This window comes from Lipotes vexillifer, unplaced genomic scaffold, assembly GCF_000442215.2.
Source record: "Lipotes vexillifer unplaced genomic scaffold, Lipotes_vexillifer_v1.1 scaffold31, whole genome shotgun sequence".
NCBI classification, from domain to species: domain Eukaryota; kingdom Metazoa; phylum Chordata; class Mammalia; order Artiodactyla; family Lipotidae; genus Lipotes; species Lipotes vexillifer.
The window spans coordinates 4969791-4985615 of NW_006792454.1; the positions used below are offsets into that span (position 1 = coordinate 4969791).

The following is a 15825-nucleotide window of genomic DNA, read 5'->3' on the forward strand; positions in this document are numbered from 1 at the left end:
ATTTGGCTCTTTTTCTTATTTGTCTTCTCTTGTATCATAAACCCCTGTTCTTTTTAATATATGTTTATCACCTCTTTTTCCTTTTTATCACCATTTTAAAAACTCTAATTTTGTAAGAACTCATTTTGAATTATTCTATTATTTTTTTTCCTTGCTGTACATTCTCCCATTTTGAATGGGGTGATATTTAGACTGTCATTCATGGCTTTGAGCATATTCATATTTATTCTTCTCTGCAAACCTGACTTCCTTGAGAATTATTGTCTGTGGTGGTTTTCCTCCTGTCCATTCTCTCAGTTGTAGACACCTCTCTGCAGTGGATGATTGTGTCTGCCTGAACTCTCCAGTGTACATGGCCATAAACCAGTTTTTACATTGCTGTCATTTCTTCAGTTCTCTGTGAATGTGTAATGGCTCAATTTTGAAACCAGTAATATAGACTTAGGATCCTAATCTTACACGGTTGATTCTGTCTTGCTCTCAGACTAGGGCAAGAAGCCTCTTTTTAATGGAACTTCAACCAGATGAGCCCAGATATTCAGGTATTCATTCAGCAAAATTTTGTCTCCCAGCTTTCTGCAGTTAGTCCAGTTTTGTCTCTCAGCCCTGAAGGGCCTTGCATATAAACTTGCATCTCCACTCGGGTCTCAAGGTCTGAAGTCTCCATGGGCAGTATTTGATCCAGGTCTCTTTTCATGGTAGCTCAATTCCATTTTACTAGTAAGGGTTTTTTGTCTTTACTTGGCATCTAGAGATTTACTCTCTTGGATTGCAGTGATATGTATTAACAATTTTATTATTATTTTACATAGCGTATCTGTTAGAAAATGATCTGGTAACTCGATAGATGATTTTTTTAATTATACAGTTTATGTTTTACCTATTTAGCATGTTTATTTAGACAAAGTTAAAAATCAGTCGAAACATTTTACCTTCCAGATGCTCATTAAAATTCAATTTTAATTATTAGGATTTGTTAATATTAATATACTCTAGCTTTTATTTTACGTCTAATTCATGTATTTTTGAAATATTTTTGCCACTTTTATATGTTTGCTATATTATTCCTTAACTTACACATTTAAAATAATTGTTTATTGTGTTAATTTTCATAGGATGAATCTTCAAGAAGAATTGGATAAACTTAAGGTACATATGTCTGTTGATAAAACAACAATACAAGAATTGAATACATTTATGGCAGAGAGAAAAGAAGGTAAGTTTTTGTGAGGATAAATGTTTAATGTAAGCAGTTTAAAATTATCCAGTTCTTTATGTTTTACTTTCATTTTCTTCTAAGAATCTCACCCTGTTCCCCCTCTTTCCACTGCTTTACTCATTCATATCTTATTAACATTTTCACCTTTCATGAGAAAATCAAATAGAACACTTAAAAGTCAGCTATATAATTTATTAAAAATTTTAAAAAAATATTTGATAAGGAGAAAATATTCATTTTTACTATTCATTGACAAAGTTTTACTAGGTGTGTTTGTCCAAAGTTTTATAGGTAATATAGAGTTATTGATAATATAGAGGTAGTTACTATCAATAATTCATTTATATTTTTATATGACATTACACTTTTCTGGAAGTCATTTAGTTCTCACCTGGAATCACAATCTTAGAGCTAGAAGGAAACTTGGAGATCTGCAAATCTGAAACCTGCCTGACCCCTAGCCTGAGAGTGTTAAGTAAAAGGGGATGTATCTATTTCAATTGCAAGATTATTCCTTTGTTAAAATCAAGATTACTATATTTACAATATGACTTCAGTCCGTCCTCAGATACCTCATTAAAAAAAGTAAATAAGGTTGATATGATAGAATTTCTTCTTATTTGACCTTGCTACAGCTTAATTGTTACCACTGTGCTTTTTAGGTGTTGACAATTTATACTTAATAATTCAATTAATAATTTATACTTAATAATTTGTATGTAATATTTAAATTTTTATGTATCACTCATCTGGAAGTTGTCCCAATTACTTTGTTGTTCCAGTTGCTCTTACTTAGTTTACTAGTGAACTTGTCAAGGCCAGTATTTGAATCCTTCTATTTTACACCATTGATTTATATCATATTTTATGCTACTCCTTCATTGAGTTTGTTTTTTTTCCCACAGATCAAGGCAATGATCATTAATGACTACTAAGACCATTGGGTGAAAAGCTGATGGGGCCTTTTTTTTTATTATTCTTTTTTCGTTTTACCTTTTGACTCCCTTCACCCATTTCTTTTATCACCTCTGGCCACTACCAATCTGTTCACTGTATTTCTGAGCTTTTTTCTTTGTTTCTTTGTTTGTTTAGATTCCACATATGAAAGGCATCATATGGTATTTGTTTTTCTCTCTCTGACTTATTTCATTTATCATAATGTCTGTGAGGCCCATCCATGTTGTCACAAATGGCAAGATATCATTATTTTTTATGGCTGAATAATATCCATTGTGTATATGTATATATGTATCACAATTTCTTTATCCTATCATCCATCAATGGACACCTAGGTTATTTCCATATCTTGGTTACTGTAAATAATGCTGCAGTGAACATAGGGATGCATATATCTTTTCACATTAGTGTTTTCATTTTCTTTGGATAAATACCCAGAAATTGCTGGATCATATGGTAGTTCTATTTTTATCTTTTTGAGGAACCTCCATATTGTTTTACAAAGTGAATGCACCCATTTACATTCCCACCGATAGTGCACAAGGGTTCTCTTTTCTCTGCATTCTCACCAAGATTTGTTACTTCTTGTCTTTTTGACAACAGCCATTCTAAAAGGTATGAGATGATACCTCAGTGTGGTTTTGATTTGTAGTTCCCTCATGATTAATGATGTTGAGCATCTTTTCACATATCTGTTAGCCATCTGTACAGGCATATCTAGGAGATTCTGCGGAGTTTTTTTCCAGACCACCACAATAAAGCGAATATTGCTATAAAGTGAGTCACGTGATTTTATTGGTTTCCCAGGGCACATAAAAATTATATTTACACTATATCGTAGTTTGTTAAGTGTGCAATAGCATTATGTCTAAACAATGAATGTACCTACCTTAATTAAAAAATACTTCATTGCTAAAAAATGCTAACCATCATCTGAGTTTTCAGTGAGTCATAGTCTTTTTTGCTGGAGGAGGGTTTGAAATATTAGGAGAATTACCAAAATGTGACACAGAGACCCAAAATGACCAAATGCTGTTGGAAATGGCACCAATAGACTTGGTTGACAGAGGGTTGCCACAAGCATTCAGTTAGTAGAAAAACACAATATCTGCAAAGAACAGTAAAGCAAAGCACAATAAAACAAGTTAGGCCTGTATGTCTTCTTTGGAAAAATGTCCATTTAGATCTTCTGCCCACTTTTAAATTAAATTGTTTGTTTTTTTGTTATTGCATTATATGAGTTTTTAAAATGCATTTGGATATTGGCCCATTATCAGATATATGATTTTCAAATAGTTTCTCCCATTCAGTAGGTTGCTTTTTTATTTTGTTTATGGTCTCCTTTGCTGTGCAGAAGATGTTTAGTATGATGTAGTCCAACTTATTCATTTTTACTATTGTTGCTTTTGCTTTTGGTGTCAGATTCAAAAAATCATCCCCAAGATCTAGGTCAAGGAGCTCACTGCCTCTGTTTTCTTCTAGGAATTTTAGGGTTTCAGATCTTATGTTCAAGCCTTTAATACATTTTGAGTGAATTTTTGTATATGGTATAAGATAGTAGTCCAGTTTCATTCTTTTGCTTGTGGCTGTCCAGTTTTCCCAACACCATTTAATGAAGAGACTGTCCTTTCCCTATTGTATATTCTTACCTCCTTTGTTGTAAATTAATTGACCATATAAGCTTGTTTTTATACCTGGGCTCTATTCTGTTCCATTGATGTATGTGCCTATTTTATGCCAGTACCATACTGTTTTAAATATTAGCTTTGTAATATAGTTTGAAATCAGGGCATACGTGATGCCTCCAACTTTTCTTCTTTCTCACATTGCTTTGACTATTTGGGGTACTTTGTGGTTCCATCAGATTTTAGGGTTATTTGAATTTGTTTTTTCTTCTGAAAAATGCCATTGGAATTTTAATAAGGATTGCATTGAATCTGTAGTTTGCTTTGGGTTGTATAGACATTTTAACAATATTGGTTCTTTCAATCAATGAGCCTGAAATATCTTTTTCATTTATTTTTGTCTTCTTCAGTTTCTTTCATTAATGTCTTTTAGTTTTCAATACACAGGTCTTTCACCTCCTTGGCTAAATTTATTCCTAGGGATTGTTTTCTTAATTTTTCTCTGATAGTTCATTGTTAGTATAAAGAAATAGAACAGATTTTTGTATATTGATTTGTATCCTGCAAATTTACTGAATTTGTTAGTTCTTACAGTTATTAGCAGTTCTGACAGTTTTTGATGGAGTCATTAGGGTTTTCTATATCATGTCAACTGCAAATAGTGACAGTTTTAGTTCTTCCTTTCCAGTTGGATACCTTTTATTTATTTTTCTTGCTTAAGTGGCTGGCTAGGACTTCCAATACTATGTTGAATAAAAGTGGTGAGAATGGGCATTTTATCTTGTTCCTGATCTTAGAGGAAAAGCTTCCAGCTTTTCACCATTGAGTATGATATTAGCTGTGGGCTTGTCATATATGGCCCTCATTATGTAGAGATAGATTCCCTCTGTACCCAGTTTGTTGAGGGTTTTAACCATGAAAGGATGTTGAATATAGTCAAAAGATATTCCTACAACTGTTGAGATGATCATATGATTTTTATCCTTCTTTTTGTAATGTGGTGTATCACATTGACTGATTTACAGATGTTAACCCATCCTTGCATCGCTGGAATAAATCCTACTTGATCTTAGTGTATGGTCCTTGTAGTGTATTGTTGAATTTTGTTTACTGATATTTTTTGAGGACATTATATCTATATTCATCAGGGATATTGGCCTATAATTTTCTTTTCTTGTGGTGTAGTTTTCTGGTGTTGGCATCAGGATAATACTGGCCTTGTGAATTGAGCTTGGAAGAGCTTCCTCCTCTTATATATTTTGGAAGAGTTTGAGAAGAATTGGTATTAATTCTTCTTTAAATATTTGGCAGAACTCATTAATGAAGCCGTCTGGATCTGATTTTTGCTTGCTGGGAGGTTTTTGATTACTGATTCAATCTCCTTATCAGTTATAAATCTATTCAGAGCTGGTTCTTTAAAAAGATAACTAATATTGACAAGCCTTTAGCTATACTTACCAAGAAAAAAAGAGAGAGAACTCAAATAAAATTAAAAATATGAAACAGGAGATGTTACACCTGATACCACAGAAATACAAAGAATCATAGGAAAATACTTTTAACAAATATATTCCAACAAATTCCACAACCTAAAAGAAATGGATAAATTCCTAGAAACATACCACCTACCAAGACTGAATCATGATGGAATAGAAAATCTGAACAGAACAATTACTGTATGTCTGTCTGTTTCTCCCATTAGGTCTCTTAATATTTGCTTTCTATATTTAGGTGCTCCTATGTTGGGTGCATGAATATTTACAAATGTTACATCCTCTTGTTGGACTGACCTCTTCATCGTTATATAATACCCATCTTTGTCTCTTCTGACAGTCTTGTCTTAAAGCCTATTTTGCCTGATGTAAGTGTAGCTACTCCAGCTTTCTTCCGGTCTCCATTTGCATGGAATATCTTTTTCAGTCCTTTTGTGTTCAGTCTGTGTGTGTCTTTAAATCTAAAGTGCGTCTTTTGTAGGCAGTATATAGATGGGTCTTGTTTTTTTATTCATCCAGCTACTCTGTGTCTTTTGTTTGGAGAATTTACTGCATTTACAGGTAAAATAATTGTTGACAGGTATGTATATATTGCTTTTTTGTTCATTGTTTACTGGTTGTTTTTGTAGTTCCACCTGCTTCCTTTATTCTTCTCCTACTCTCTTCCTTTTTGTTTTGATGACTTTCTTTAGTGGTATAAATATACTTATATTCCTGTCTATCTTTTTTGCGATACGCGGGGCTCTCACTGTTGTGGCCTCTCCTGTTGCGGAGCACAGGCTCTGGATGCGCAGGCTCAGCGGCCATGGCTCACGGGCCTAGCCGCTCTGCAGCATGTGGGATCCTCCCAGACTGGGGCACGAACCCATGTCCCCTGTATCGGCAGGCAAACTCTCAACCACTGCACCACCAGGGAAGCCCCCTGTCTGTTTATCTTTTATGTGTTTTTTGTAGGTTTTTGCTTTGTGGTTACTAGGAGACTTACATATAACATCTTATAACTGTGTGATGTAAATTGACAGAAACTTAAGTTTTTAAAAAAATTTTATTTTATATTGGAATATAGTTGATTTACAACGTTGTGTTAGTTTCAGGTGTACAGCAAAGTGATTCAGTTATACATATACATATATCCATTTCTTTTCAGATTCTTTTCCCATATAGGTTATTACATAATATTGAGTAGAGTTCCTTGTGCTATAACACTAGGTCCTTGTTGATTATCTGTTTTATATATAGTACTGTGTAAATGTTAATCCCAAACTCCTAATTTATCACTCCCCACCTTTTCCCTTTGGTAACCATAAGTTTGTTTTTGAAGTCTGTGACCCTGTTTCTGTTATGTAAATAAGTTCATTAGTATGATTTTTTTACATTCCACATATAAGTAATATGATATTTGTCTTTCTCTGTCTGACTTACTTTACTTAATATGATAATCTCTAGGTCCATCCATGTTGCTGCAAATGGCATTACTTCATTCTTTTTTTATGGCCGAGTAATATTCCACTGTATTTATGTACCACATCTTCTTTGTCCATTCCTCTGTCGATGGACATTTAGGTTGCTTCCATGTCTTGGCTATTGTACATAGGCTGCAGTGAACATTGGGTTTTTTTTTTTTCTGGTTTATCCCACTTTAAGTAATATTAAGATTAATTAGAAACTTCAGGTGGTTTCAGCCTAATCCCTCTATTATTAAATTCCCAATCAATGTTTCATTTACTGGTTTTAGCATCCATTGGTTATTGTTACCAAAATTCATTATTTCATTTGGGGTTGCAACACAGCAATTTTCTGATTTTAGCATTTTTTGTGCACTTTTTACCTGGAATTCTATGAAGAAGAATATGGATAACTATTTGGTTATCCTGAAATACAGTTTGTACAGGAAAGGCAAGAAAAATCTTGATTACGCCTCTTTACCAATTTTCATTTGGTGACCTAGCATCCTTCAAAGGTGATCAGTGAGTTGGTGGCTTTTGTTAGTGTTAGAAACTCAGAACTTCTGTTGATATATTTAAAGTTTTTTTAATCCATTGAAGGCATTATTCTTTTTGATATCAGATTGTTTCATCTTAGGTCAGTGGGAGCCTTCATAGTATATTTTGTGTATTTTTATTTATTCTGGATTATTCTTTTTGTAAAGTTTTTATTGGAGTATAGTTGATTTATAATGTTGTGTTTCAAGTGTACAGCAAAGTGAATCATTTATACATATACATATATCCACTCTTTTTTAGATTCTTTTCCCATATAGGCCATTACAGCGTATTGAGTAGAGTTCCCTATGCTATACAGTAGGTCCTTACTAGTTATCTATTTAATATATAGTAGCGTGTATATGTCAATTCCAGTCTCCCAATTTATCCTTCCCCCACCTTTCCCCCCAGAACCATAAGATTGTTTTCTACATATGTGACTCTATTTCTGTTTTGTAAATAAGTCCATTTGTATCTTTTTTTTTAGATTCCACATATAAGTGATATCATATGTTATTTGTCTTTCTCTGTCTGACTTACTTCATAAAGTATGACAGTCTCTAGGTCCACCCATGTTGCTGCAAATGGCGTTATTTCGTTCTTTTTATGGCTGAGTAATATTCTGTTGTATATATGTACCACATCTTCTTTATTCACTCGTCTGTTGATGGACATTTAGGTTGCTTCTGTGTCCTGGCTATTGTTAATAGTGCTTCAATGAACATTGGGGTGCATGTATCTTTTCGAATTATGGTTTTCTCTGGATATATGCTCAGGAGTGGGATTGCTGGATCATATAGCAGTTCTACTTTTGTTTTTTTAAGGAACCTCCATACTGTTCTCCATAGTGGTTGTACCAATTTGCATTTCCACCAACAGTGTAGGAGGGTTCCCTTTTCTCCACACCCTCTCCAGCATTTATTGTTTGTAGACTTTTTGATGATGGCCATTCTGACCAGTGTGAGATGATACCTCATTGTAGTTTTGATTTGCATTTCTCTAATAATTAGTGATGTTGAGCATCTTTTCATGTGCTTTTTTGGCCATGTGTATGTTTTCTTTGGAGAAGTGTCTATTTAGGTCTCCTGCCCATTTTTGGATTGGGTTGTTTGTTTTTTTGATATTGAGTTGCATGATCTGTTTTTATATTTTAGAGATTAATCCCTTGTTGGTCTCTTCATTTGCAAATATTTTCTGCCATTCTGTGGGTTGTCTTTTCATTTTGTTTATGGTTTCCTTTGCTGTGAAAAAGCTTTTAAGTTTAATTATGTCCCATTTGTTTATTTCTGGTTTTATTTTTATTACTCTAGGAGGTAGATCCGAAAATATATTGCTGTGATTTATGTAACAGTGTGTTCTGCCTATGTTTTCCTCAAAGAGTTTTAAGTATTCAGTCTTAAATTTAAGTCTTTAATCCATTTTGAGTTTATTTTTGTGTATTATGATGTTAGAGAATGTCCTAATTTCATTCTTTTACATGTAGCTGTACAGTTTTCCCAGCACCACTTAGCGAAGAGACTGTTTTTTCTTCATTGTATATTCTTGCCTCCTTTGTTGTAGATTACTTGACCATAGGTGCATGGGTTTATTTCTGGGCTTTCTATCCGGTTCCATTGATCTGTGTTTCCGTTTTTGTTCCAGTACCATACTGTTTAGATGGCTGTAGCTTTGTAGTATAGTCTGAGGTCAGGGAGCTTTATTCCTCTAGCTCTGTTTTTCTTTCTCAGGATGGCTTTGGCTATCTGGGGTCTTTTGTGTTTCCATACAAATTTTAAAATATTTTGTTCTAGTTCTGTGAAAAGTGCCATTGATAATTTGATAGGGATGGCATTGAATCTCTAGATTGCCTTGGGTTGTATAGTCATTTTGATGATGTTGATTCTTCCAGACCAAGGACATAGTATATCTTTACATCTGTTTGTGTCATCTTTCATCAGTGTTTTATAGTTTTCTGAGTACAAGTCTTTTGCCTTCTTAGGTAATTTTATTCCTAGGTATTTTCTTCTTTTTGATGTGATGGTAAAAGGGATTGTTTCCTTAATTCTTCTCTCTGATCTTTCATTATTAGTGTATAGAAATGCAAGAGATTTCTGTGTATTAATTTTGCACCCTGCAACTTTTGTTGGTGTCTCCAACAATATTTTTATATCCAGCTTGTGTTAAGTAGAAGTGAAATATAAAGGAAAATAGATTTATGGGGAACCTTGTGCAAAGAGGCTTGTTATGAATAACAGAAGATAATCCTCTCACCTCTGTCACTCATGAAATTCCAAGGACTTTAGAAGCTTTGTGTGGGGAGCCGGGGAAAAAGACCAAATATATATTTCTTACTGTATGTTATAGCAAGTACCCTCTAAAGTAATATATTCACTTTTCCCCAAAGTGAAGAAAAGATAGTAATATTGATGCCAAAAACTCGGCCTCTGTGCCCTGGTGCCCAATTGAATCTCAGAGACAGAGTTTTGGGTGAAGTAGAAAAGAATACTCTATTGCTTTGCCAGGCAAAGGGGGACACAGTGGGCTCCTGCCCTTGAAAACCATGTGTCCCAACCTGGGAGGAGTTTTATAGCAATAGTTCAAGGGTGAGTTTGCCGATAAGATTAGGGTGTGTACAGGGCCTGCACTCCTTTAACCTGGTCTCAGGCCATCTCTTGATGAGCTTCTATGGTTCCTTTAATCTGGCCTCAGCTGGTCTTCTCTGGAAGGAAGAATGCTAACATCTTCCGTTTGTTGGGGGTTTTAGTTCTGTAAAGAGCTTAAAGGTACTGTTGTGTGTATCCCTTGAGGTGAAACCAGGACCTGCCCCAAGGCTGCACTATTGTTTCTTGGCTGCTTGTCTCTGCAGCCCCTCCCTTCCATGATTAGCAACTGTTTGAATCTGCCCTTTGGGACTCAGGGAAGGTCATAGAGGCTGGAGTCTGTTCTCTACAAACAAGGAACAGGGGGACACAGAAAGACTTTCATACCCAGGAGCCTCCACAGGGTCCTGCTCGGTTTCAGTAATTTTTAGGAAATTGCCAATACACAAGATACCTATTCTCCTTTCTTTATATCCCAAGTTGATACAATCACAAACAGACCTTTAAGATAGTGTAGGAAGCATCATATTAAGATGAGTAAAAATATAATTGTAGGGGAGGAATAAGAATTTTCCTTTTACCCTTCTGAGTTCTTAGCTGAAACCCCTATAATAAAAGACAGATTAGCAAGAGAAAACCAGGAATTTATTAATGTTTATACCTCATGATATACACATGGAAGAAACCCAGGGAAGAGTGAGTACTCAAAGAGGTGGCTTTAGAATTCAGGATTACATACTGTCTTAATAGGGAGAGAGGAGGAGGGATGTAGGCCTCTTATGGGAGAGTAAATGATTTTAGAAAAGGTGAATGGGCCCATAGAAGACTAGCTGAGAGGAATGATAGTTTGTAGTAAAGCTTGTCTGGGTATAGTGTGGACTTCTAGTTTCCTCTCCTGTGATAAGAGTTAATCTTCTCTGGTTGATGAAACTTTAGGGGAGTGTGTAATAACACTCAAGTTCCTTCTGGAGGGTCTTCTGGCAGATAAGGGGAGTTCAGAGAAAGCCTCTCCCTGTATTTGCAGCTTTTGAAGTTCCTACTGCTGAAAATAATCAGTATACCAAAGTGGCATATATTAGGCTGGCATATTCTGCAATCCCTTATAATGATAACAAATTTTTAATAATAATTTGTTGAAATAGCTAAAAGAGAATCTAAAAGTAGGAGAAAAAGTTGCAGAAGAAGTTACATTAATTTATAATGTAATCCAGGAGAATTAAGGGGACCAAAAAAACATAGGTGATAGAGAAAAATGTTTAAACAACTATGAGTAAGCAAAGTTAAAAGTTAAAAAGAAAAAGTGGGGAGAGAAGAAACTCCTGAGAAAGAATATAAATCAGAACGAATTTGTATAGTGGTAAAAATAAAAGTAAAGCATTTAAATCCACAATTTTTAAAATAAATTTCCAGTAAGGTGAAGCATATTCTCACACATCCACCAAAGGACAAAAATAGAACTGTATATTTCTGACTAGGTCCTCTTGGTTCACTTCCCAAATCCTGAGATCCTTGAAGCGGAAGGGAATCAAGGGGCAGAGAGTTGGATCTTTGTTCCTCTCCATGGCCTGGGCCTATTCTTTATAAAACCTGTGAAGGTGAGAAACAAAGTTTTCAACAGAAAACCACAAGTGAACATGGTCTTCCAGTCCACCAGGGAATCTTGCACACACCTGGGAGCACAAAAGCAGCAATCAAATTCATTTTTAAATCAGTCTTCAACATTTATATTGTTGGAGTTATTTAGCTACTTTTAGCACTCTGCAGTCTTTGAATATAGAACTATTTTCTTATTTTTAAGTGTAAATATTTTACTTAGAACTATAGCAGATATTTAAATGACTAGAACAGATGAATTGTATTTGCATATTATTTCTATATTGCTGAAAGAGTTTTGTAAATGAATTCAGCACCATGGTGTTAAGGGGCTAGAAAAAGAAACTCGGGAACCAACAGATTATCATCAAGATAAAGGTACATATTCCCCGGGTGGCAAATTCTACCTATTCTAGCTTTTATTATCCTTAGGATAATGTTCTATTTATTTCAGGAGTACAGAAGTTTTAATTGGATATGTCATGTTTCAAAGACAAAAGAAATGCCTAATTCACTCTAACAAACTTGTTAGTCACTGTTTATACCAAGAGGATTTCTACTCTACAGAGAATAATATTGTTTTCTTTTTTCTTTGTTGATAAATCAAAGTTTCATACTGACCTACAGCAGCCAAGCATACTTTAAAGCAAAATCATCTCAGACTAACACAGATATGTATCCTTTTAGCTTTATGCATTCTTTTTGCCCCCTTTTTGATTCTTTGAGAAATGTGTATCTCAAAAATAATTCAGTAAGAAAATATTAAATTTGTCACCATAATTTATCTTCTAAGAAAAAAATATTTATAGGTTTTAATGTATTTCAATTCTAATAATATTAACTGAAGTTTTATGATTTTTTTTCCTTTAATGTTGTTATGTTGCTTATACAGTTTTGCTTGTTCGAAGGGGTTTTATTAGTCAAATGCCTGGGTAGTGTAGGAATGATTTGTAGGAACAACTTTACCCATTACCTGGGTTTCTATTTGTTATAAAGTCACTTTTTCTGGAAATGTGATTTTTGTGCCTTACTCTGCCCAGTGCATGATCTTTTACTTTAAAGAAAGGTGGTGGTAGGGGGTGTTACAGTTTCAGTCTACCCTAATTCTGTTACTGTTTGCTTTGTTCAGCAATCACTCTGATCCTCCTGGCAGGGAACAAGATCCAGAGAACAAAACTAGTAGTGACTGTGTAGATAAAAAGGCAGTGAATTCTGCTTTTAAGGCAAAGGGGAATGGTCTACAAAAGAATGAAAATGGGAATAAAAGTACAGCATTGTTAACCTGCAGATCTGTTATACCTTTGAAAATCTTACGCTGCAAAAAAAGAAAGGGACACTACAAAGATACATAATTGTGAGACTGAAAATCTTGAAAAAGGTCACCATTCAGTTACTGGCCAAATACTTGACAATAAAATAGACTGTGTTATTCATAGTTGAGAAACCATACACCCCTTTTTCTTAAAATGACAGGACAGTGTTTCAGCAGCATATGAGGTACCATAATATATTATTTATTCTCTGCCAGAAGAACTCTTTAGATACGGTGAAGATGATGGGGTCAAGAAGAATACTCCAGAGAAGAATTGGAAAGAAATGTCGGAGCACACATTGCAGAAGGTAGTCTAATCTTTATGATATTGAGCTGAGAAAGTTAAATCTGAATTTTAACATAAAGGTTTATATTTTAAAACGAGGCCTCCTGAACTTAAACCTTGTGTGAATCCTTAATTTAAATTCATAATTCAAAATCATTGGCTTACAAAAACAGGGTTAAAAAAATCAATGTTAGTGAAGTAAATGTGGAGACACTCATGCTTGTGTTGACATAGGTTTAAAATATTTTCAAAGATAAAAAGAATGATAACAATAGAAAGTATAAAAATTTACCCTCTCTGTGTTTATTAGGTATAACTTAACTATTTTACTTTCTCTGTTACATTTCAAAACGCATACAGATGTACAATATTTGAACTTAAAAAAAGCATAGTTTTAGCTTTATGCAGTAAAATGGTAATATGTTTTTAATTTTAAACTTGAAAATTATACATGTCTCATCTCATTTTAGATAAAAATTTATGCCCATATGATTTGGTATAGCTCTCCCTGTTTTAATAGAACCACTCTGTATAAACCCTATACTCACTTTACAACATGGTATCTTTAATAGTAAAATGGTTTTTAAAAATCTTAACATTTATCTTTACAATTTTGTACTTAATTTACATTTTTGTATAGAAATAACATTGTTTTCAATTTCAGTTAAGTGGGCTTGGTCTTATTTTAATACTTTTTGTTATTATTATAAAGGAAATATTCTTAGAAAAAGCTGGAAGTGTACAGATATATAGACAAAAATATTAATGTAGCTACTTACATTTTGTATGTCTGTGAATTGATTTGTAGGAAATCTAGTGATATACAGCAGATGATATGATTCCTTATACTCCTAACACTTGCCATATGCTCAGGTAACAGAGGCCGTCATCTCATTATTACTGAATGACACATATCAGTTTCATATTATAACATAAAGAACAAGAAATGCTCATGTTCATTTATCTTAAGATAAAATAAGTAATTGAAATAATGTATGTACTACCAGCTAGAACGTGATACAGTTTATAGCAATTTATCTTTTTTGTTTCAGAACAATATTCTTTTTTGCCAGGTTTTGTATAATTTTTATTTCTGTGGGTATATTGTACTACACTACTACTTACTACGTTAGGGTAGAAACCTAGAGAAGTTTATTATTTCATTCCAACTGCCATAAATGATGTGGAGGAGGAAAGGAATTTTTCCTCTATTCTTTTAGGTTCTGAGATGAGATATCCCCGGTAATAAAAAGACAGATTAACAGGAAAAAACAAACAGAAGTTTAACAACAGGCATACCTCCTGTATACATAGGAGATGCCCAGGAAAACTGAGTAACACCCTGAAATGGTCCAAGCCGTCACCTTATACACCTTCCTCAGCTAAAGACAAGAAAAGATGTCGGGGCTGGGCAGTCAGTTACTACTCAGTTTTCAGAACCTCTCCTGTGTCTGCAGTTTCTTAAAAACAACCAGCTCAAGATAAGACATATGTCAAAGAGACATTTTGGGGTGGCAAAATTCTGCTCCCCTTCATTGACTACTACCATAGTAGATCCAGAAAGCCATTTTAAGCCTTAAAAGCCAACAGAAATTGTTTTCATGGGATCCACGATGTGTCAAATTAGTGTACTAATTTGTCACTGTTTTTTTAAATATTAACCTAATGTAATTGTATGAGTCATGATTTGACCCCTTTAGTTGAGTTCCCTTATTTTAGAAGGATATATATGAAATTCATTCAGAATGGGTTGAAAAGACAGTAAAAACATGAAAACAATATTTGTATAATACATAGTAGAAATGAAACATATAAGTAGATCCTTTTTAAAATAATGTCTTAACATTTCACTCTGTTAAGGGATAAGTTGTGTCCCCTACCCAAATTCTTACGTCAAAGTCCTAATTCCCTGTATCTGAGAATGTGACTATATTTGAAGATGGAGGTTTTTAAAATTTTAATTAAGTCAAAATGAGGTTATTAGGGTTGAAGCCACCCAGTCTGTGTACTTTGTTATGGCAGCTCTAACAAAGTAATACACAAACTTTAAAAAGTCAGGTGTTTTATTTCAGTTTTGAAAGGAGCCATCTTTTTCGTAAATTAAATGCTCAGTACTGGACTTGAGATGATCTAATACCACACAAACCAAATGCCTTTAACACTTCCTCAGACTTTCATTTTCAAATATATATTGAAATTTTCCTTTCTGTTTTTGGAGAGGTGAAATCAGTTTGACAATTTTTTGAGAGTATACCTTGAATAACACTTTAGTATGTGCTGTGGACTTTCCCTTATCAAATTCTTTAGAGGTAGTATCTCTCTTGTCCTCCATTCTAAACTTAAATGCAAATAATTTTGACCAGTTCTTATGTTTAAACATAGATTCACATTAGGCAGTTAACAGACTTTAAATATTTTAAACATAACAGACCTTAAAAAGGTACTTTTCCATTGGTATCTAAAATTTTCATGAGTTGTACCCAATCTTAAAATTAAAAAATAATGCCAATTTCCAAAGCTGAAATCTCAAATTTAAGATGTTTGTTACATTTCTTCATTATGTTATATTTTAATCAAAAGTATAAAGTTGAGGGGCTTCCCTGGTGGCGCAGTGGTTGGGAGTCCGCCTGCCGATGCAGGGGACGCGAGTTTGTGCCCCGGTCTGGGAGGATCCCACATGCCGCAGAGCAGCTGGGCCCGTGAGCCAAGGCCGCTGAGCCTGTGCGTCCGGAGCCTGTGATCCACAACGGGAGAGGCCACAACAGTGAGAGGCCGCGTA

At 34.2% G+C, this 15825-nt stretch overlaps 1 protein-coding gene across 1 annotated transcript in view; it reads left to right on the forward strand.

Annotated features, from left to right (window-relative positions):
- The window catches only part of CNTLN (centlein), a 314787-nt gene that overhangs the window by 193945 nt on the left and 105017 nt on the right, over nucleotides 1–15825 (forward strand). The window contains exons 13-14 of the mRNA XM_007465654.1: nucleotides 1116–1216; nucleotides 12977–13068. Of these exons, the coding sequence (XP_007465716.1) occupies nucleotides 1116–1216; nucleotides 12977–13068 (193 nt within the window). The remainder of the gene's footprint in view (nucleotides 1–1115; nucleotides 1217–12976; nucleotides 13069–15825) is intronic.